Consider the following 24,560-nt stretch of genomic DNA (forward strand, 5'->3'; position numbering starts at 1 on the left):
GCAAGATATTGGTAATTATGTAATAAGCTCAATCGGCTAAAATGATCTTCCAAATCTTTTATCTTAGCTTTGTTTTTAAATACTTGTTTTATAATCTTGTAATTCGCACAGAAGGAGCATTTAAATGACTAGTTCAACTTAACGTAATAAGACAAACAGCTAGTAACATAGGATGAAACTGTTTTTTTTACTTGATTCCAATGGATCAACAACCTTTCCTATCATAAAAAGTAGTTTGCTCTTAGGGTGACAAAGAGCTTTTAAAGGGTTAAGGGCGCGACGGTATTGTATCAATGCTCTAAGAGAAGTCAAACCGAATTCAGCTCTTATGTAGTTAATTGTACATGATGGCGGTAGACACAGCACAGTCCGCCAAAAGTATCCCTCTACCTTATCTAGCCATTGAAGACAACCCATAGTAACTGCTTCTAAGCCATAGGAGACAACCGGTATAAACCATTGGGTATACAAGCTCATTATTCCTCTCAATGTGTAACCAGCGTATTCCTTAACAAACTTTCTCACTAACATTGTTATCTGTCACGTGCGCATGATCCTACTATCTATTATATAACAAGCATTAAGTATACTGAAGAATAAACGTCTTTTTTGAATATACGCGCAATAGTCCATGGTCCAAGATGCCGTTCCAAACAGCACATCGCTTGGGAATAGTCATTTGTTTTGCCCATTGCTGGATGTACATGCTCCATTTCGCTCCTGCGCAACAGTTCAAAGCAATATGCTTCTGCTCGCTATTCACAGCAAATACACTTTGCCGAATCCCGTAGCCTTCGCGCAGTGCTGGCATTAAAGGGCCACAACACTGCGTCACTGCATACCATATGTATGTCTCGTTATGTGTGCCCACCACCCCACAACCTTTCGACAGTGGTTGCTCTCCTGGTGGAAATTACCACAGGGGACGGTGAATCCCAGAGCTCATCCATTTTAAATTTGGGGATGTATCTTGTCACGCCTACTGTGAAAACAGAGAAATTGATATGAGGCCGGGAAGCCCAAAAGAAACACACCAACACAGGTTACAAAGAACATACAAAGTGCTTTATTCAAAAAGCTACAACAATTACCAAAAAGTCAATTGACAAACGGATAGCTATTCGGCTCTCAGGGTAACATAACGAACTTCAACGAGAGTTCACTGCGTTAGTGTGAGAGACCGTACATTGGGATACTCGTGTTTTTATACTTTTTATCCTGCTCTGGCCAACCCCCTCGCGGGTTAACCATTCTTAGGACCAGGCCTAGGGTTCCTTGCCAGGTCAATCCCATAATGTATGCATTTTGATCAGTTCCGCTGATACAGTTGTTCATTTACACATAGGTCAGGGATAGGACAAGGTCTCAGTTCGCGACCCCAACAAGTGGCCTGCAGGCATAATACTTATTCATGTGTGCGGAGGTCACAACGGCCAGAATCCCACTCGAAATGTCATTGGGCCTCCATTTTGATGTTCAGGGTGACTTCCACATTACAAGAGAACCTAAAATGGCGTCTAAATCCAAGATGGAGATTTACACAGTACATTAGGGTCAACACCTTGCCGCGGAATCTATTTGCACGATGTTTTAGACAACTTGGCGTAGGCCAACACACATTCAAACAATGCAATAGGAGGTATAATATCATTTCGATTCCAACAGACCCTCCTTTTGGCCTATGCCAAGTGCTAACATCACTCCTAATACTTTTGAAAATAACTCCATGTGTTACCATCAATAAATTCTGCATCATTGTCTGTAACGTCTCTAGCCATTAGGTCGTTCATGAAAACCTCTTGTAACATGAATTCTTTGGATGCTGTATATGGGGCATATACTTTATGCCCTATTGTGCTCACTGCTTGGGCACAACATCCCCCTAGCATTCCACATATACTTGGGAGGCATAGAAAACAGCAACAAAGGAATAGCAGGATCCCTAAAATAACCAGAATAACAGAAAGCACTTTCCAACCCAAGATCGTAGAGAATCCCAGAACCAAGTGCTAAGATTCCAATCTCCTACAGGGATATGTACTTCAAAACTAAGAGTATGCAAGTTCTGTATTGCTTTAAAAATTGTTGGCGAGGAGTCTGGTACGAAAACACAACAAGCGGACCCCACTAATTTGCATACTCCACCTCGTTCTGCCAAAATGACATCTAATGCCATCCGATTTTGGAGTGCTAGCAATCTTATTGCTTTTTGCTTTAAGGTCATATTGTAGAGTATGTCCGTGGTCCGGTTGATCGTTCTCTCCAGTACCCTTGCTAATCCCCTAATGTTCTCTGAGTTTGTTATTTGTCCCCAAAAGGGCACAACTGATTTTGCTATGTCTCCCAATACTTGCCCAGGGGTATCTCCGTTCTCGTCTCGCCGTGGGCGATCCTTAGAAACCTCCAATGTACTAGCTATAAATACCCCGGGTAGCAATATTCCTAAATAACAGGTTCCCTGCCAATCCTTGGGCAACCAGGGAAATGCTAAACTACCACAAACAAAATAAACAGGCCCCTCTACGTACAGAGGCCTGTTTTCCCCAGTCAAATTTACAATGTTTTTACAACCTTCAAAATCTCCCATTGGCCTAGTGCCATTTCTCTGTACACAGAAGGGAACCAAGTCAGGACTATGATTTATAGAATAAGAAGGAGGTACAGCGTCTTATTGCCTATCGGAGCCATTTTAAAGGAAATCAGAGTTTGAAAAGGAAGAGACAGTCTATCAGACGGCCTAATAGAAGCGACTTTAGGTTTACTCCTATTTGCGAAAAGCGAGCATCCCAGGGGAGTCAATTCACGTTTCTCAAATTCATTCAGATTAGTTCCATCAAAGTTCCCTGAGATGCTATCGTTCCATCGGCCAAAGAACAGTGCTCTAAGAGAGGCATAGCAAGCAGTCGTTAAAGGTAGAGGATGTATATACCATCCCAGTCCCTTGTTCCCATGTTGCGGTAAATGAGTACAAATCCAACAATTACTCTTATTAAAAATGGCATGAGTAGCATTCATTACTATCATTAGAGTGTTATTATGATACTTTTGTCTATGTTGGGAGTCTCTAGGGGACAGAGTGTGAAGGTGTACAGAGGGAGTCAAAGCAGTTGGTACAATCTCGGTCGGTAGTAAAGGTTTCAGAGGATAGATTTCTTCGAAATAAAAGTCCTACAGCAGCGGTTGCGAAAATAACAATTATCATTATCAACACACAGCAGTACGTTTTCGGGGCCCAGGCACATTGTTCATTGTTCGAATTGGTCACCCCCTTATTTACAAGTCCAGTGCGGGGAGCAGCGGTGAAGGTGGCAGGCATCGTAGTTTCTCAATCGACGGCCCCAATGTTCGTTGCTGGCGACACTACGGTCCCGTGATTTCTTAATCCTTCCCAACCCTAGCCAGCAGAATCCCTTTTGTTCAACAAAACTTTCTCATACCAAGAGAATTTCCAATCACTTCCTTTTTTCCAAATGCACGCGAAACTCGTGCCGTAGTTCTATTTCCTTGGTCGAAGGTTGTACCTGGTGGTACCCAAAATTGTCTGGTTTGGAAATAAAGTGTCGTCACTTCCTGAGGGGAGCGACGTCTCGGAGGCGACGGAAGTCGCAGAGCTTGAAACAGTGTTTTCCGGAAGTGATTTTTCAAGAGAGTGCGGAGACGAAATGGACTGTTCCCCAAGCTCCTCAGGCTCAGAGAAATTCTCCGACGCACTCACAGCGCTGTTTGCTACTCCAAGATCAGAGACTGTAGCGTCAGCGAGGGGTTCTGCTTCTTCTGTAACGTGTGGCATCGGGTGAGGAAGTTTCTTGACATGCGTCGCGTGGATCCTATGCTTCTTTCCAGCCACCCGTACTGCTGTCCTGGTGACCAATAACACCTGGTGGGGTCCCCGCCAGCGAGGCGCGAGACATAGGCCTTCACTAGGACCCAACTTCCAGGCTGTATATCGTGTCCTGGGCCCGTGAACCGTACAGGTAAAGCTGAGTGCACCTGGTGATAAATGAAATACAGGTTTTTAGTTAACTGGTTACAGTAGTCTACAAGCAATACATTTTCCACCTCTCTCAGGGCTTTAGGTTTTGGGAGACCCCAAATGTTAGCAGGTCTTCCCATCACTACCTCAAATGGAGAAAGCCCAGTCTTAGTCTGAGGTGTGGTGTGCATAGCTAATAACACAATAGGTAAAGCATCTGGCCATTTTAGTTTGGTATCAGCACATGTTTTTGCAAGCTTATTCTTTAAAATACCATTGTGTCTTTCCACCAACCCAGCGCTTTGAGGATGTCTAGCTGAGTGAAATCGTTTCTCAATACATAGGGCTGTGCATATCTGCAAAATTACTGCTGCAATAAAGTGGGGACCATTATCCGACCAAATTATCCTCGGGAGCCCAAATCGAGGAAAGAATTCTTTTACCATAATCTTTGCAGTGGTCATGGCGGTAGCATCTTTAACGGGGAAAGCCTTGACCCATTTACTGAAGGCACAAATAATTACAAGAACATATTTTAGATTATTACATCGTTCCATCTCAATAAAATCAACGTGAATGACCTCGAAGGGAACAGAAGGGGGCCCAAAGCTTCCCCTTGGAGTCACTGTCCCCTTACCCACATTGTGCTGTAGGCAGATCATGCAGTTCTGGACATGCCTCTTCGCAGTCTCCAGAATCTTGTGATTTACCCAAACTTGTTCTAACATTTTCGTGATCTGCTGGGCACACACATGCGTAGGACCGTGTGCCATCGTAACCATTGCCAATACATATGAATCAGGGAGCAACCATTTCCCTTCGGATGTATCCACCCAACACCCTTCATTATCCAGTTTCCCCATTCCTTCAGCCCACCTTTTAGATTCTTCTATTGTGGCATCAGTTTGAATATCTCGCACAGACCCAATACCTTCATCCATTATGTAAGCATCTCTCATTTCCCTCGAGGCATACATGTCCGCGCTAAGGTCTGTGGCCGTTTGTCTGGCTATCAAGTCCGCAAAAGCGTTCCCTTTGCCCACATCATCTATTAGCTTCTGATGTGCTGCACATTTCATGATCGCTAACTGTTTAGGGAGTGAGAGTGCCGAAAGTAATTGCACTATCAAGGGGCCGTGCTGGATCTTGGTCCCATGTGAGGTCAGGAACCCTCTTTCCGACCAGAGCCTTCTAAAGTTGTGAGCCACCCCAAATGCGTACTGGCTATCAGTATATATATTTACTATATGCTCTTGGGAGAGTTCACAAGCTCGGGTCAACGCTATAATCTCTGCGGCCTGCGCGGAGTTATGCGAAATTCTCTTAGTTTCGACAACTTTGCTCAATGTAGTAACTGCATAAGCAGCTGTAGATGTACCATCCGAAAGTTTGAAGCAGGAGCCATCGCAAAACAGCTCCCCTTCTGCATTCTCCAAAGGAGTATCTATGAGGTCTATCCTGCCCTTCGTTTCTTGTTCAGTGGCATACAGGCAGTCATGTAATTCTTCGTCACCGCAAACAGTGTTTTGCCGGAAAGGTAAGAGTTCAGCCGGATTAAGAACACAACACCTCTTAATTTGGATGTGTGGGGCAAACAGAATTAGTTCATACCTTGTTAACCGCGCAGAGGTGAGGTGTTGCGTTTGAGTTTTGTTCAATAAAATATCAACAGAGTGAGGTACCATCAAAATCAAATCATGGCCTAGGACCATCCCCTCACTCTGTTTTACAGACGCGGCAGCAGCAGCGACAGCGTGCAAACATCTTGGCAAAGCGCATGCGACAGGATCAAGGGCGGAGGAGTAGTAGCCGCACAGCCTATTCTTCCCTCCGTGTTCCTGTGTTAACACAGCCAAAGCACATCCATCACATTCATGCACAAACAACACAAAGGCCTTGTCATAATTTGGAGTACCCAGAACCGGTGCCGAACATAGCGCGGTTTTGAGAAGCTCAAATGATCGTTGATGTTCTGATTCCCATGGCAGTGGCAGAGAAATGCCCTTCTTCGTCAGAGCCAACATCGGTTTTATCACTAGTGAGAAGTTCGGGATCCACAACCTACAGTAAGAAGCCATGCCTATTAGGGCTCTGACTTCCTTCTGTGTATTTGGAACAGACATGCCAGAAATGTGTTTTATTCTTTCAGGTGTCAATCTTCTCCCCTCCTTTGACAGGAGGTGGCCTAAATAGGCAACCTCCTGACAACAATATTGAAATTTTTTAAGCGAAGCTTTGTGACCAGTTTTAGCTAGATGAACAAGCAACAGTACAGTGCCTTCTTTACAAGCACTCTCAGAGTCTGCAGCCAAAAGCAAATCATCAACATATTGGAGCAGCGCACAAGTAGGTGGCAAGTCAAGGGTGTCAAGCTGCTCTTTCAAAGCCCTACTATAAATGCTGGGACTTTCAGTATACCCTTGAGGTGCCCTTGTAAATGTAAATGAGCGTCCCCCCAAGGTGAACGCAAACAAATATCTACTTTCTTTATGTATCGGAATGCTAAAGAAAGCGTTTTTTAAATCCACAACGCTAAAGTGCGTAGCCGTAGCAGGGATCATTGTTAATATCGTCGTCACATCGGGCACAATTGGAAATTGTGGGGTGACCACTCTGTTAATAGCACGAAGATCAATTATGAACCGGTATGGAATTGCATTGTCGCCTTTCTTATATACAGGCAAGATCGAACTATTACACAAACTACCTGTAATCTCCTTGATCACCCCACGATGCACAAAATCGGAGACAATGCATTTCAAAGCACGTTCGCCCTCAGCTGATATTTTATACTGCGGAATGCGTGGCAGTTTCACCCCATGTTTCAGTACTATTTTAACGGGCTCAATCTGTAACACTTCGACATCATTGTCGTCCACCGCCCACAAACATTCCGGGACAATGCTAAACTCAGGAGGTAAAGGTCGAATCAAAAACTGAGAATTAGGAAGTTGCTGTGGTGAAACCGTCAGCCGTACTCCATCAGAAGAACAATGAATTACTGCGTTCAATTTCTTTAACAAATTCAACCCCAGCAAGTTCTCTCCACAGTTTGAAGTGAGATGAAAAGGACAATGGTCCGTAAAGGGACCCAAAGAAATGGATACCGGTGCAGAAACCGGACAGACAGTTGGTATACCAGAAAACCCTACGGAAACATTTGTTTGCCCTGATAGTGGGATGTTTGGAACCCGAGAATGATCAATGGAGCACTTCTGCGCTCCAGTGTCAATCAAAAACTGGTGTTTCCTATTCCCTACCAATAATTCAACGTAGGGGCCTTTCTGATTAACGGGAATAGGTGAAGGTTCCAAACCCTGCTTCGGGCAATCCTAATGATATAGAGCCTTGTCAAAGGGAAGCTCTTCAGAAAGGTAGGCAGCAGAAGGGTGATCAAATATATTCCTCAAGTCCACACTCAAGGTCTGATTTTCCTGTGAAAAAGGTTGCTGAGGATCTTGTAAAAGCTGACCTCTATCAGGGCCCCCTGCTCCAGGGCGGCCCCTTGGTCGTCTACCCATACCCCCAAACGCACTGTTTGACCTCTGGCGAAGGACAGGGCACTGTGCCCGCCAATGACCTTCCTGGCGGCAATAAGCACATTGATTATTATTCACAGGGCCTAAAGGAACATTTCCTTTCGGGACATACTGACCTCTAGTCTGTGTCGTGCCTCCACTGGGGTTTCTAACAATTTGCTGTAATAATACTTTGGTTTTCAAATCTCCCTTCCTCTTTTCAATCTTTTCCTTCTCATTATTAACACAGTTCTTATAATACTGAGCCATGTGCAAAACCTCAGATTGAGATTTTGCCTGCCAAGCGCTCTCAGAGGACATAATCTGTGACTGGATGTCAGGTAACAATCCACGTACAAATTTGTCCACGAACAACCTTTTCCCCGACTCTGTACCTAAATCCTGTCCACTGAAGTCAGAAAATACCTGCTCGAATCTATTAAAAAATTTGGTGCCGCCTTCAGTTTTTCCTTGGACACAGGCCGTAAGCTTGTCCCAAATAATTCTTTTCTCTGGAATTATAGTTTTTAGTTTTGCAACAATTCTATCAGGCAAAGTAAGTATTACCTGTGGTGGTTTCTCACCAGCTGGTCTTTCCCTATCAATTGTAATCATATTAGCCCACGTATCTCCCAACCCCGGCACATCGTCTATTGTCCGAACCTGTTTCCATACATCTACGGGAAGGAGTACAGGGAATAACAAGTCAATGTCACTCAAGGTGAACACAGAGGACTGCAAGACGGACTCTATTTCTTTGTAAAACCCTGTCGGGTTTTTCCTGATATCGGGAACTGATTGTCTAATTGTGTTCACTTCCTGTCGTGAAAACGGGACGTGAACGAATTGCGATACATAATGTGCAGGGATATCCACAGCGGGGGCACCAGTCCCAGCGTTGGCGGGGATCTCAACTTTCGGGACAAAGGTCGGAGAAACCTCTCTCATAGGCAACTGAGATATTGGTACCTCCGGCCGCTTACTAAGCAACAAGGCCAGGTCGAGCGCTAAGGCAGCTGTAGAAGTATCGGGCGAAAAAGCCCTTTTACAAATCCCCAACAATTCTATGGGGCAACTATCCCTCTTTCTTACACATTCTTCTTGCAGGTGCTGTACCATCACCTGAATTACCTTTCTTTGCATTTCTACTGTATACTGACTATACGTGTCATATACTTCATCTGGCGGAATCGATGAATCCGAGATCCACGCATCTTTAGTACAAATTCGTATTTCCTCAGGTGCCGATCTATGGCACGGAAGGAACCCTTTCTGTACATATATTCTATCGTCTTCGTCGTCCTCATCTCGTGACTTTTCAAAGTCTTTCCTAAACTCAAACAATTTTTCAACATGCCCATATACTTTCTGCTCTGTGTCCCTCGAAAGTGCCAAAGCATTCAGATCTCTCACCCCTTGTGGAAGATCCAAATTTTGTAATCTACCCCACACAAATGAGTCCCCAACCCTTCGATAAAAACATTTTTCTCGGGAAAACTGTTCAAATTAGATAATGTGGAAAAAACATTAGCTTGATCACCTTTCTCCATGCAATGCTTAGCCCATGCAAACAATTCCTGTTTCTTATCTGCAGAAACAGTACTACGAGTGACAATCTTTGATCCTGCACCTGGATCGACTTCAGTCAATACGGGGCCACTCGGGAGCGGAGGTATAGGTAAATTTGATAAAGGTGCAACTATCGGTGTAAAAGGAAGGGGCAGTGCGATAGGTGGAGGAACTACAACCAGAGGACTAGGAACAATAGGTTGTACAGGGGGAACAGGAATAACAACAGGAGCAACAGCAGGAATGGGCAGAGCGCCCAAAATAGAAGCATACGGAGGTGGCGCTGAGGCATCAGGCCTGCGTTCGTTTAATAACTTCTCGATAAATTCCTCAGAAACATGGAAATCTTTAGAGGGGTAAATTTTCTGGATTCCGAGTGAAAAAGCTCTATCCATATTTTTAACTGATTCTGAATGCTTTTCTTTATCATATAATAATGCTTTTTCGGCGTTTGTTTTATGCCGACGTGCATGTTTATCCCTACTTTTAAGCTGCTATAATGCTTCTTTTTTCCAATTCTGTAACACATCAAAGGCTGCTGGTCTAGCCTTTTTCTTTAACAAGATCAATTCTAAGTATTCAATACGGGGGATCTCAAAACTACCGTTGATTGGTCACTGAAATTCGGAAGCATGTCTGGTCTGTCTGTGCCAAATATCATTAAATACTATACTTCCAATGCCATACTTACAGTACATAGTACACGCCGGCGACCCCTCCTGTGGTGCCGGGTGGCCAAATTCCAAGGATTGTCGATCGCTGCGGAACAGAGCCCTAAAGCAGCTAGACAATTTCCCAGGCATTTCACAAAAAATTGGTGTTACCTGGTCAATAATTGTGTCTGCAGATACAATACGCCAAATTCAAATTGTCAGGGTTAAATTAAGAGCCGGGTCATGACTGCACCTGACCAAACCTAAGGAGGACCGTACGGTTTATCAAAGAACTTACCTAACGAATTTTACCTTGTGTTTGGTGGTTTCGGCAAATCTGCCCGCCTCAAAATTTGGACCCTCGTCAAGATGCCGTGTCAGACCACACGACTATCGTCCAAGGATCGGATCGTGCAGCGCTGCCGAGGTATCACGTCTCGATCGGTCGGGCCCGCAGAATCACACCGTCCGATCCCGGTTCGATAGTCTGCGTCAACCTTCAATGATCCGGCATCAATCTTGAGGGTCCCTGTTCGGGCGCCAACTGTGAAAACAGAGAAATTGATATGAGGCCGGGAAGCCCAAAAGAAACACACCAACACAGGTTACAAAGAACATACAAAGTGCTTTATTCAAAAAGCTACAACAATTACCAAAAAGTCAATTGACAAACGGATAGCTATTCGGCTCTCAGAGTAACATAACGAACTTCAACGAGAGTTCACTGCGTTAGTGTGAGAGACCGTACATTGGGATACTCGTGTTTTTATACTTTTTATCCTGCTCTGGCCAACCCCCTCGCGGGTTAACCATTCTTAGGACCAGGCCTAGGGTTCCTTGCCAGGTCAATCCCATAATGTATGCATTTTGATCAGTTCCGCTGATACAGTTGTTCATTTACACATAGGTCAGGGATAGGACAAGGTCTCAGTTCGCGACCCCAACAAGTGGCCTGCAGGCATATTACTTATTCATGTGTGCGGAGGTCACAACGGCCAGAATCCCACTCGAAATGTCATTCGGCCTCCATTTTGATGTTCAGGGTGACTTCCACATTACAAGAGAACCTAAAATGGCGGCTAAATCCAAGATGGAGATTTACACAGTACATTAAGGTCAAGACCTTGCCGCGGAATCTATTTACACGATGTTTTAGACAACTTGGCATAGGCCAACACACATTCAAACAATGCAATAGGAGGTATAATATTATTTCGATTCTACAGTATGTCCCCAAATGGCAGATTACGCAGGTGGGTAGAAAATGCATTTGCAAACTCCTTTGCAGTGGCAATTGATCTTTGTTGAGTCCACAAACACTAAGCGCCGCTGTTTCTTCCACTTTCATGCGCACTTAAAACACTCAAGTAAAAGACAGTCTTCATGAAATATTGTTTTCTTCTTGTAGAAAATGCAAACATGGAGAAGGTTTTTAATAATGTTCAAGCAGTTTTGCATTTGTTACTAGAATAATGTTGTCAAAGATATAGTGGAGCCTACTATGATCCTGGTTGATTTTAATTACTGAATGCTATAAATATTTACCAATGGGAAAGAACATGTGGTACATTCAGACACTCTACCTGTATGTGTCAAGAATTGGACCATTATCCTAAAACAAGAATTACTATGTGCCGTCCAATAAGTTTAGTGTACTCAAAATTCATTGTAATTTATTTCTGCATATACTTAATGTTGCTAGCCTTATTACATAAGAAACACTTGTGTATAGGCGCGTTGCAAATGCCATATCATATCATATATATAGTAGCCAGGAAATGCCTCATCCAAGTACAACATTAGTTTCTTTGGTTACATCGTTATAGAATTCCACTGTAATGAATGCCCAAACGTGTTTCACTCTTAGGCCACAATCCTATAGGCAAGCTTCTTCAGGGCTCTTTGGTATGTCCTTCAATTTCTTTTCTGCATATCCTTTGATTTCAATTTGATAATGAACCTTTCTGTTTTTTTAATGTTACTGCTTGAATTTCCCTATTTTCATTACAAAGCTTATTGATCTGTATTCAGCACATTCATTCTTTGTATACTTCTGAATATCCCGATTATTTCCTTATTCCAGTGCCTTATTCTTGAGTAAGACCACACAACGTGATACCCGCATGGTTTTCATAAAATGTCAAATATTCATTAGGATGCATGCGGAGAAGGCCTTTGAGCGGCATCTACTCTACATATTAACAGGGAAGGCCGAGTCAGAGCGATTTTTCCAGCATAGGTGGGACTTATGCCTTGTGAAATTCATGACCTACATTGGTGTAAGCTTCGACCGATTTACAAAGGGATTTTCTAGCAAGTCACAAAATATCCTGAACCCAAAAAACTGTGTATGTTTGACCCAAGGTTACAACAATGTCCGTACACCTATGCAGATGTAAATGACTTCCACGGCCAGTCAAAGTGGACACTCCAAGGGGCATGGATTTGTTGGTCCAAAGGAGGGGTTTGGGTATGAAATAGGTACACATCAACAAAAGTCTAACCGTAATTGTATTCATGAAGGTTGAGTACTCTCATAAACAAATGCAAGTAAAATTAGGTTACACCTGTATGTTCTAAGTGTAACTGCGGCGTGGGAGACGTAAAAGGGTTTTTTGCGTGAAGAAAAAGGTTTGTGTGATGGGAAAGTATTTTGGAGTGAGTGACATTTTTTTTCATAAAAAGTATGTTTGCCATGTCTGACATGTGTTCTTAGCTAATTGGAGGCCATAAAGGGCCACTTCAATGAATCGGCTCTAGTTTGTGCAGATACTGAACTTCACTTGGTCGCATTGTGAAAAAAACACTTGGAAGCCAGGTTTTTGAACTTCTGCATATTAATCTCACGAGTTTACTGTTTTTTTATACTTAGCATATTGTAAGGCTGGAAAATAATAAATATTGTATTGCTATTTCCGAGACGCCGCCATTGAATGCAGCCATTGCAGTGGCAGCCTCACTATTTTACATGCGGTGAATCAGGGATCGGGGACTAACTAGCACCATGCATGCCCAAAAAGTAGCAATGGGCCTTCCATGATGACTGCCTGATCCTCACCTGCCTCTCTTCTGTCTCCACAGATTCCTAGGCCTGGCATCTTCAGAGCAGGATATCTGCTTCTCTGCACCGGCGGCTACGTCCCCCGCCCTGCCGCCGGCAGTTGCCTGGTGGAGTTATCCTGAGTTCCAGGGGCAGCATTGCCAGCCGCCCTTCCAACCCCGGAAGCAGTATCCCCTGTATTTGAAGCTCCCCACCACAGCGCACTACAGGGGGAAACCCTGCACCCCGCAGGTGGCAGCAGCTGCATGTGGCCAGGGCGTGGCACCGAAATTCTGATTCTGATGGAAGGGCCAACCGGACCGAAGAGGTCTAATGGACGAGTTTCCTTCGGCTCCAATGAGAGCCTAGGGCACCAAATGCTGTGCTGTTCCCGTTACTGGGCCTATCGTTTCTGCTGGCATGAGGGGCAAGTCTGGGCAGAATCCTGCATCTTTTTGGAGGCATTGAACTGTAGAATAATTCTCCCTGACCCGGCCTTTGCAGCCTCACCTTGTTGTATCGGGATTTATATTGGTGTCTTCATGAAAACCGTAGGAGTGTTCTATACCGGCGCTACATCCTCAATGCGTTGCCACCCTCCTGGCACGTCCCACAGTCTTTCCACTTCTGTTTTTTATCATCGGAAGTGCACGGTAGAAAGGTCTCTGCGGCGAGTCTGTGGGACTCATGCTTAAGCAGGGAATGGAAGTAGACCGAAATGATACAATGAGATCTGGCCTGCCAGCATGAATGCCATGGCATGCCTCGTATTGACATCAGGAATGAGAAGATTGACTCATTGAGGGCTTTTGGACTCAGAGGAGAAAGGACCAGCACATCACAGGACTGACACTAGCATGAACAATTTACAAGGTGTCCCAATGTCTCCACTAAGCACTGCGAATGTTGAATCCTTGATTCCAGTGCCCTCTCTGTGCCTCTTTCTGTATGCACTGAAAAGGATCTCTTTCTCGCCCCTTCCTGCTCTTTATTCCTCTCTCACTCTCTTCTTCCATGTTCTGGTTCCTCTTTTTGACTGACCTCTTGTCGGACTCGCCCTCTTCCTTTCTTCCTCTGCGTTTGTGCTGGCCTCCTTTATATCCATTCACTACACACTGTCTCCTTCTCTTTTCTCCTTTTCTCCATCCCTCTTATCTTGTCCCACTCACTCTTTCCTCTTTCCAATCACTTCCTTTCAGTTTTGAACCTTCTCTCCTTTGTATTGGTGAGAGCTATGTATTGGGATATGTAGTGCCCAGAAGCATTGGTGATGCTGGCAAACATTTCTACACCAGTACCCTTGGGGTTGGGACCCAGACATAGAATGTGTTGAACAGAGATATTGGACTTATGAAATTGATGCTTCCTAGAGAAATGTTCTTTGAGACATACAGTATGGCTTTTTCTGTATGTTGTTCACATCATCTTCTCCTTATCTCACTAGAGGAAGGCTGGTGCAAGAATGTATGCCACACCTGGCAGAGAGCCATCTGGGCAACCCCCCCTCAAAATAGGGTCACGTGTGATGTCTTTACGGCCAACATGACACCCAATGTTGAATTACTACTGGGGATGCTGTATACCACTGCCTAGAATTGCATTATTGAAGCACCAGCCCTGACCATAGAAGCAGCACTGATCCACAACCTGGATAGAGCATTAGCAGTTGCTCACTTTGCCCTAAGCAAAAATACCTAACAGTAGGTGAGGATTAAAGAAGGCAGTATGGGGGCCAAATCAGTGAAGATATATCACAGCGGAAAGAGCAGACACGCTGTTTAATGGTTATCGCTGCACACCTTCCGCCAGCAAAGAAAAGGCTGCACATTTTTCAGGACCCATTAGTCGACAACTGGGGGGGTGGGGGGGGGAAGAGAAATGAGACACTGGTGGGTGCAGCAGACATCAAGCTTCCAAGGAGTCACTGTGGGCCAGGACATTCTGAAGCCATTGCTGAAGCTCAAAGAAGTGAGATGTGAGATGTTTATGTGAGTCGGCCTCTGCTTTATGCATGCAGCTTGTGGATGGTACAGAGATAAATGCAAAACTGGGCATCTTTGGCCATGATTGGTAGGGCTCAACTGGCGCAAATCGAAGAGTACTTTGTGCCTCGAATTCTGCTGCCTCATTCCATTCAATGCAATTCCCTGATTCACAATAGACATTTGTTTGCAGCGGGCTGGCTGTTGTTGAATGGGACAGCGGCCAGCCCCCACATTTGCCAAACTGACCACATGTGGGAGATTTGGGTAACTGACCAACCCACAAGCACATCAGCAATCACAATGCCATGCTGTGCCTTGAAAGGCCCCTTACTTTAACTGCACTTTTTCTATTTCTACCTCTGTTTCAGGGGTGAAAACATTCATTATCATTTTGATCAGTTCAATAATCCCAGGGCTCTAAAGTTCCCAGAAAGCACTGCACTGTCAATGCCCTTGGCCTGTGACAGGGGAGACTAGGCACAAGGGACAGGGTGTCAGACATCGGATTCCAATGCATCCAGTTGTGAATGCTGCAGACATGCAATTACTGCAACTTTTGCCTAAAACAGATTAAACGTTTGCAAAGATCATAAATGACTTTTAAAACAGTTTTTAACAAACTTCCCTGCTTTAAAAAAAAGTTATTCAAGTTATCTAAGATTTTAACAAAAGTTGGAATCATGTGTTACAAAAAGTATGAAGAACTTTATAACTTTAAAAAAAGTCTGGGTTTTCATTCTTAAATTTCATAAACACTCGTTTTAATTTTTAATACACAAGTTTGACATTTTGAAAGTTATGAAGGTTATTTATAGAGGTTTAAAAGACTACATCAATTTTTTAAATCATCCATAGATATCTATTTAAAATGATAACGTCATCTTTTTTACAGTGATTTGTAGAGTGTTAAGCAGAAAATAATATAGCTTTTATATTTTTCCACAAACAAGCTGTGAGTTTAAAACTGCTTTACAGATGTTATGAGTTTTGAGCTAAAATTCCAATATACACATAAAAAGTTACTTAGAAAATAATTCAACATTTCTCAGGACTCAAAGTATTTTTATAATTATGTATAACAATGCCAGCCGTTTTAAAGATCATAAATAAATATGATCACTTTATAACCACGGAATTACAATTTATTTCATATTTAAAAGCTATATAAATAGTTTTACTATAGAATTCCAAACGTTCTTAAAATAAGGCAAGTATTTTTGACATGTTAGCAAAAAAATGCTATTTTAAAAAAACGTATGCTTATTTAATCGATTTTTAAATAGTAACAATGATAATTTGAAGGCTGTAAACACTATTTTAGAGTTTTTAAAAGTTGAAATTCTAACCAGAAAAGCAGAAAAGAATGTTCACAATTTGATATCACTGTAAGGCAAAAGAAAGCGTTCCCAATTTCACCAGGATGAAAACATGAGAGCTTTGCTGTATAAATGAGCAGTAATACTAATTTCTGTGTGACAGGTCCTGCAAGTTGATAAAGTTATAAAATAGCAAATGTGCCAATGTAATTTTTCTTTGGGCACTTCAATGTTTTGGAGGGGGCAAAGAGTAATGCAGTTGCATTTCTCTACTGCCTACCATCACATGGCATGCATGTATAAGAACGTGTCCAACGTAGATTCATAAACTTTCAGAGAGAAGCAAGTGGCAGCCTGTTAGGGAGCCTCACCTAGTCTACAGGGTAACTGTCCACACTTTGGAACATTATTAAAATCTTCGTTATTAATGTCCAGTGAGTGTGCCACTCCAGAGACCTTCTCTGGCTAGCAAGCATGTCTATTTCATCCTAATATTTCTGGGCCACACCTACAACCTTTCCGGTCGTAGTTGCTTATGGGGAAATTTGAAAGGGCTCTCTTCTCCTCCTCCTTCTCCTCCTTCTCCTCCTCCTCCTCCTCCACCTCCTCCCTTCTACCCCCACCCTCTTTCTCCTGCCGCCTGCCAACAACAGGGGTGCCATGGTCCTTTCCTGTCTGCTCTACATTAGCAAGCATCACAACGGAGGAGCTGCTAGCTGCGGATTTTAAGCAGGGGCGTGGCTGGTCAGGGCTCAGTTCCATCAGCCTTTCCCATTGATTCTGGCTTCACAGCCAGCCTGAGCACTAATGGGTTGGTTGTGATTCCTCCAGAGGAGGGAAAGTGAAAAATGTTTACAACGTTGTTTAATTGACTATTTAATGTGTCTATAATGCTTCCTGAAAGTTAAAAACCGAGAGCAGGCCAACAAATATGGGTGGTCGCTCTAAAATGGATGCCTGGGCCTCTTGGCAGAACTTCAATGCTTCCTGAGCTTATTTATGGACAGTGGTAAGGGGTTAGACGGCACAAAGGGCGAATGGCTCAGAGTGTAAGGTTTCCATTCGATGTTGGTCCCTTCCCTGCCCTGGAGTGGACACAGAATGTCGAGCTTGCAGTTGCCATCAGTTTGTATGAGTGTTAAATGATCCAAAGTTGAGACTGAAATACAGCAGGCTGCTGGAGTTGGGGACGGGGGCAGCAGCTGTATTGGGGGCTTTCCATGGTTCCGTTGATTGGTGCACCTGCAGCAGAGTCTTGTAGGTGTGTGACCTGTAAACTCACAGGACACTGAGGGGACTCAGCCTTTCATCCCTTCCGGCTGCCAATGAGTTGGTCCATAATAACAAGTTATTGTTAACAGTATTTTGACACCACAGGAATGTGCTACATTTGTGTCAGAAATTCAAATTTTGTTATTTATCAAAATTGTGGCTGTAGCTGGGGCGGTTTGTGGGGGCACATTTTTCAAAATACATTTGCTTATTTTAATTTTAGGAGGTGAAGGGGAGCTGTGGGAGGGAGCGCCCAACAGACGATTTGGAACACAGACTTGTACTAAATAATAATGTCCCCTTTCTAAGCAACCCGACAGGCTGTCGCACTACTGCAGTGCTAATAAGGGTTATCAGAGATGAGAATGGGGAAATGCCTCTTTGAGGTCTCCCCACTAGTCTGTAGCAGACCCTTTTTCTCTGTTCAACACTACATATGTTTCCAAAGAATACATAGGTGTTATAATTTTCTAAAGCTCCAATAGCAGAACAAAGCTATTTCATTAAACTGCAGTGCCATGGCTACATTTGTGGCTAACAGTGCTCTACACATTCCTCAACCAGCCTTTGAAATCCTCATAGGGATCCTCAAATCCCCTTGTAGGTCTGGCTAGAAGGAACGTGAGGTCTTTAAGTCTAGTGGTAAGCTGATAGGAAATGACAGCAAGGCCAATGTATCACATGACAGGAAGTCCTCGGGTGTTACACACCTCCGTGGCTGCATGAGTGCACGATAGATATGGCGCACTAGTGTGGTAAACCTAGAATTCAAAGCTTGCAGTGCTTGCAGTCTGTGTTTCTGAGTGCAGCAAGCAAGGTCCTGATGGGACTGATAAGGAAGTGTTCAACATGAAACAGAAAGTGCTTATAAAGCCTGAGTGCCTTGCCTTTGGTATGGGTGTTTTATTAAGAGCAGGGAGGCCCGGAAATAGACTCTGCCTTAGAAGAAGTCTGCATCCTGTCAACAAACAACAGCCCATCCTTTATGATTGGTTATCCTTGTTCATGTTACTCAGAGCTAGACCAGCTACCCTATCGCCTGTCCTCTTTTTTTGTCTGCTGGCTGAACATGTAATACTTCTGTTCAGTTCACCGACTCCTCAGACTGGCACCTTTCACAAGCATATGGTTTGCGTGACCACTTTGAGGATATGTACAGCACAGTGTGTGGTTCTGTGTGGCACGTAATTATTTTGCATGAATTATTTTCACTTTGCCGATTAAAATTTGATCAACTGCCTGTTTTGTCCACTGAGGGAAGACACCGGGCACGGTGTGTGTGTTTTTCAGAGGCGGAGAGTGAGAAAAGGAATGATTTCATTGTCCTGTCCATTCCACAGCCCTTTACTGTGTCAGCTGACCCACCCGAGGTAGACTAGGAAACATGGACAGGCAGTGTGAGCTTACCATGGACAAACGTGAGCCCCCGGGCCCTAAATACGTTACCATTCATGATCAGAAAGCTGGCTCAACTCTTGTAGAAAAAGCTCGTTCACCGCCGCCAATGAGTGAATTTCTTAATTGGCGGCATTTAGTAAATCTTTTATATTTAATCCTTGTGCTTCCTGTTTCTGAAACCTGCCAGCAAGCAGAGACAAAATACCTAGAACTGCTTGCACATAGAGCAAATCAAGTGATCTAGAACCCAAAGTTGGAAAATAAACATGTCGACCGACGCTCCGCTCATTGTCCCATGTCATGTGTGCATAGAGTATCCAGTCCTGATATGTGTAGGTTTGATTGGCCCCTTAGTATCTGTGCTATACAAAAGGCCATTGGCATAGCAAAGTCAGGAAATGCATTGCAATGCTACTCAAACCTGACATGAGCCAACTTGTGAGATTATATTAGACAATATAATGCATTCCAACTTCCTTAACTAACAACAACAGGGTCCACTATGCTAACTGAGGCTTAAAGCTGTCGCTGGGTTGCACGTATCCCTAATGCATACCCAAAATGCATGCAAACAAATAAATCCAAGCTTCCACATCTTAGTCAGCGAGAAGCAAAATGAAGAGCCAGCAAATGGTGGGCATCGGAAACCAAAGTGCCCTGCCCACTGCCACACACATATTGTTCAGACCTGTAAAAGTTAATATGTCTGAATGGTGGCCTGTTCCCCATTCCAAAACCTTTTACGAAGCCACAAGATTTTGCATCCACTACAAACAGGGTTTCAACCCATTTATGTTAAGGTAACAGCATTGGTCAAAGTCACAAACGATCTCTCAGAGCTTAAATCCTTTTTAGAAATCAAGGTCTCCAATGTAGGCCTCTTTCTCTCCAACACCTATAATGTGTGAGGTCCCTGAGATCACCTCTTCATCTCCCAGCTCTGTTTAATTAGCCCCCCCTTCTGTGGCGTATGTTCTAAGGACCCCAGGCTGCTGGCTATCCTGTTGCTGCAGAGAATACACACCTTCAACATAGCCTCATAAAGATACAACCACTCAAGGAAGCAAGGTTTCCAAGACCCTGGTTCAGACTCGACGAATGAAAACAGACTGTTTCTGAACACGACCTCTGTGATGTATGTTCTAACATCCTCAGGGACTGGCTATTGAGTCTCTGCCGTGAATACGCACCTTTAACATAGCCTCATGGACATACAATCGCTCAAGAAAGCAAGGTTCCCAAGAACATAGATATAGGTCCCAATGAATGAAAACAGACTCTGTCTGAATGAGGACCTCAGGCGCTGGATATCACTACGCTGCAGAGAATACGCACCTTGCCATACACCTGCCGAGATACAACCACTCAAGAAAGCAAGGTTTCCAAGAGCCTTGATCCAGGTCTTGATGAATGAAAACATTGTGTCTGAATGAGGACTTCAGGCGCTGGCTATTGCATCCAAAATCACTTAAGGAAGCAAGGTTTCCAAGAGCCTAGATCCAGGATTTCGATGAATGAAAACAAACTCTGTCTGGGTGAGGACCTCAGGCGCTGGCTATCACATCACTGCAGAAATTACGCACCTTGCCATACCCATACAGAGATAATACCACTCAAGGAACCAAGGTTGCCAAGAGCCTAGATCCAGGTCTCAATGAATGAAAACAGACTCTGTCTGAGTGAGGACCTCAGGCGCTTGCTATCGCATCACTGCGCAGATAATATGCTCCTTTGCCATATTCTTACGGAGATACCACCATTCAAGGAAGCAAGGTTTTCAAGACCCTAGATCCAGGTCTCAATGAATGAAATCAAACTCTTTGAATTGTATTTAAAAACAAGCGTATGTAAATATTTCTCCAGTAATAATTTCGACCTATAACAGTGCCTACTGATTTCGTTTCTATAGTCATTATTTCATTTTCTGTTTAATAATTATTTAGTGATGGTTTCTACCATTTCATTTAGCTCTACTGTTTTTTCTTTGAGTAATTGTTATTTCTGGAATGGATTTAAGTCATTCTGTGTTATCTCTCCTTTTACATTTGATGCTATAGTGCATGCGGATCACCTCCTGTACTCCCTGTTTTTTGGTATTCAACTCCCTAGTGCCCCTTCTTCTAACTTTCCCCTTTTTTTGTTTCCTTTTTCTTAATTGCCAGTGTGCTATTTAGTTCCTAATTACACGTGCCACCTATTTTATTTCACATTACTGGTCTCTTGGCCTTTTTGGTAATTTCAATTCTGAAATGTTACTTTTGTAAGTCATCTTCTCTTTCTTTCTAATAACTTGGTAGGAATTATTACTGGTCTGAATTATCCAATATATATTTCCACAGAATATCCTATTGGACTTACCACTTCCTGAAGCTAAAACATTTTCTTGAAGGTGCTACTCTACGGGGCCATGAAAGAAAAAGGATCTAGACTGGACTATTTGCTCTTCAAAGATGCTGGAACTGCAGATAACTCTGAGAGGTGACACCGTTTCTATCTATGACCTATCTTCTGAAAGGTACAGAGATCCTTGCCTCAGCCAAGCTCGCGCACTGCTTTGCACTGGTAAAATGATCTCACTGAGAAACATAGGATAAATTGAAGATTCTTCCGAAGAATGCATTGGACCCGGAGTTCAAGACTAACGCATACTGGCTACGCTGCCAATACGTGAGTGCAGAACATTCAACATGCTAGTTTATTTCTATGTGGCAAAGTCCCTGCAATCCTGTAAAACATGCATGTTACATAGGATGAAGGTTCCATATGCAGCACAGATGAAATTAGCTCAAGCTTCCCCATTTTAAGGAAAACTTGAATTCCCGGTCAGTTCTTTGAAGTACACAATACAGTTTTGGAATTCCCGCCCGCTGCCTGTGCGGGAAATTCATAAACATCCTCTTCAAAACAGCCGGACGACTTGGCTCTACACGAAACCCTTCCAGATCTAACGATAAGTCAACCCTACAAAGATTCTCTTCATGGAACTGACTGACTAAGAAAATTGAATAGATTCTCTTCATGGAAATGGCTTACTAAGCAAATTGGGGTGTGTGAAGCCTTAATTGATTATGCAATGTATACATATTTAAAACAAGTCATGAAAAACAAGGAGAGTTGGCGTATCAACTCCCAGTTAAGTGGTGTGCGCACAGAGGCCATGTGACTTCTGCCGTCCATCGCCTGTTGAAAGCATGTCAAATCACAATATGTGTGCGTGATCTGCAAACACCATAACCAATATAAAATATACACACACGCATATTGTAAATTAGCTTCTGCCATTTTTTGGTAGTTAAATATTTTCAGAATTGCCACTGAAATATTCAGATTGTGTTATGCCCACACATTGTTACTTCATGCGACTCACCTTTTTTAATTGTCCCGCATCACAGTTGGTTCCAGGAATGTGAGTGTCCATTTGGTAAATGGAAGTTAACCAGATACCCTCCCTACATGTGGGCGCCTTCAGGTTGGTTCACTGTTGTTAGTGTGGACAATATACACCCACGTAAACCTGACCATGCATCATTTTGAATGTGGTTCACTTGGCACAGTTTTTACTTAGCGCGCTTGGACGGTCTTGCATTATACACAGCGTTTTCCTCCGGGTGTCGCATTGTTCATACCACTTAGCAGCATAGCAAATACGTGCAGGACTTGAAAGTTAACGCAAATCCCAGTTTGCACTGAACTGCAACATGGACGATTAGCTCCAGCCAGCACCCCGAGCCGCACTCATCAGGCTTGCACCCAGAGGTTTGCACACACAGACGCATCTGCAAGGGAACGACTCATACATGAATGATACATTCTAGAAACCTGATACTGAGGGTAATTAGAAGAGGGCAACTAGAGAGAAGCCCGAGGGGCACTTGTATACAGTCACATACACAAAGAGGTTGCACATTTTCTTGCACTTTTTATTGGTTTTGGGACTTTTTATTGGTTTTGAGACATATTTTGTTTTTAAAATATGCTTGCAGTTCTTCAATTCCACCACTAGGCGAGGGTTCGCATTATTGTACATTTTCAGCACTAGTGTACATTTCCAGCTGTGTAAATGTCAAAAACAATCCACTGAGAGAGGAGATTTGTGTGTGCGTTTGTGTGTGTGTGTGGTGGGGGGGTGGGTGTTGGTGTGGGTGTGTGTGAGTGTGGTGGGAGGGGGCAGGAAGGGATTCTGTAGCTAACATGTAATATGAAATGTGCACATTTGTAATGTAATGCTGAGCTAAGAAGGAAGCCATCGTTTTTGGGGCGGTTGCGACTGGGAAGCACCTCAAGGAAAGTTTGCACTAACTATTTTGTACTTGTTTGCTAGGGATCTGCAATGTTTATTTATTAAGATTTTGTGCAATATGTCATTTGGTTGAATGCATGAATTGAACACTGTAAAACTGAATCAAGGATGACGTAGTAATAAAGTTAAGCTATTATGTAAGATTGCTTTGATGTCTCTTTCATGGTTTATGGCGTCATTGCCATGTCTATGGCTCTTCTAGGTTAAATCAGCAGGAGTCACTGGTAGACGTGGCAAGGTCCTGCTGCATTGCAGCAGAAAGCATCCTACAGTACCGCAAGAGTATCTACTTCAGTCCATTCTGCATACTCCATTCTCCGTCAAGATAAACTGACATCTAAAGGAGGAGGCGTAGCCCTCATCACCAAAGATGCTCTCTGCGTCAGACTCTGCAATCGGCAACTCTGACCTACTCTCTGCCAAACTATATCTGTCCCCAAATTGCACCATCAACATACACCTAGTGTACCGGCCCCGGGCACAGCACCAGAGTTCCCAGGGCATCTCCTCCACGTACTTGGCAATACCATGAAAGGCTTGTCCAAACTCATCCTGCTCAGCGACCTTAATTTAGGCTTAAATGATCAGAAAGACAAGGCAGCCATAGCTAAAGAATTAAAAGACATAGGGTTCCTACAAAAATTTACAAACCCTACCCACTGCAAAGGTCCCACTCTCGACTGGTTGGCAGACAACAACTGCTCTACCTCACTCATCTCCAACTCTGCCTACCCATGGACAGACCATAACTGCATCCAATTCTCCATTCCCACCACTCCCACCACTAAAACTCTCCCCTACGCCCCCAGCAAAGATCAGAAGCTCACAAAACTAACAAAAGACAACCTCCTTCCATTCCTGGAAGTCGCTGAACGTAAGCCCCCATTCTCAAGTGACCCCAACGTACTCACAGACATCTACACCAACACCTCACCTGAGCGATCAACACTATATCCCCAATTGAATCCAAAAAAGAAAAAAATCCATGCACACCAACTCCTGGTTCGCAGATTAATTACTTGCCCTACATACATATAAACGTACCACCTTATCCACCTTGCAAGCCAAGCCTAGCATTTCCACTAAGGAAGAATTCAACAAAATATCCTCACAATATAAAGAAGCTACATTCAAAGCTAAATCAAATTCTTTCAACCTCAGGATTTCCAAGGCCAATTCACATTCCAAAGAAATGTTTTCCATCTTCAATGATCTCATCACCCCACCTGCCAGCCCCGATGAAATCATAAAGGACTAAGCATGGTGTTCTAGCATACAGGCGGCTATGCTTAACAAAATTGAGTTACTCCAAAAGAAAATACAAGCCCAATTCAATGCCTTACCCAAGACTGACCACCCTCCACCACCCAGCTCCCCTTCGCAATCTCCCCCGAACCCTCCCTTCTCATTTCATGACATCTCAGAACCTGAAGTCCTTGAACTCCTCCAACAGCTTAGACCATCTACATGCAAAGGAGACATTTGTCCACCCAACATCATCAAAGAATGTGCCGACTCCCTGGTGCCTCTCACCAC

At 43.6% G+C, this 24,560-nt stretch overlaps 1 protein-coding gene across 4 annotated transcripts in view; it reads left to right on the forward strand.

Moving 5' to 3' along the window:
• Positions 1-23,165, forward strand: part of DMPK (DM1 protein kinase) — a 672,629-nt gene extending 649,464 nt beyond the window's left edge. For 2 of the 4 annotated variants that reach the window (XM_069644640.1, XM_069644642.1), the window contains one exon: positions 12,795-23,165. In XM_069644640.1, coding sequence (XP_069500741.1) covers positions 12,795-12,896 — 102 coding nt within the window. In that variant the 3' untranslated portion in view covers positions 12,897-23,165. The remainder of the gene's footprint in view (positions 1-12,794) is intronic. The other 2 variants (XR_011302059.1, XM_069644641.1) reach the window with 2 other exon arrangements.
• Positions 23,166-24,560: the final 1,395 nt, after the last annotated feature.

The sequence above is a fragment of the Ambystoma mexicanum genome, chromosome 2p (genome assembly GCF_040938575.1).
Source record: "Ambystoma mexicanum isolate Mex_15411 chromosome 2p, UKY_AmexF1_1, whole genome shotgun sequence".
Taxonomy (NCBI): domain Eukaryota; kingdom Metazoa; phylum Chordata; class Amphibia; order Caudata; family Ambystomatidae; genus Ambystoma; species Ambystoma mexicanum.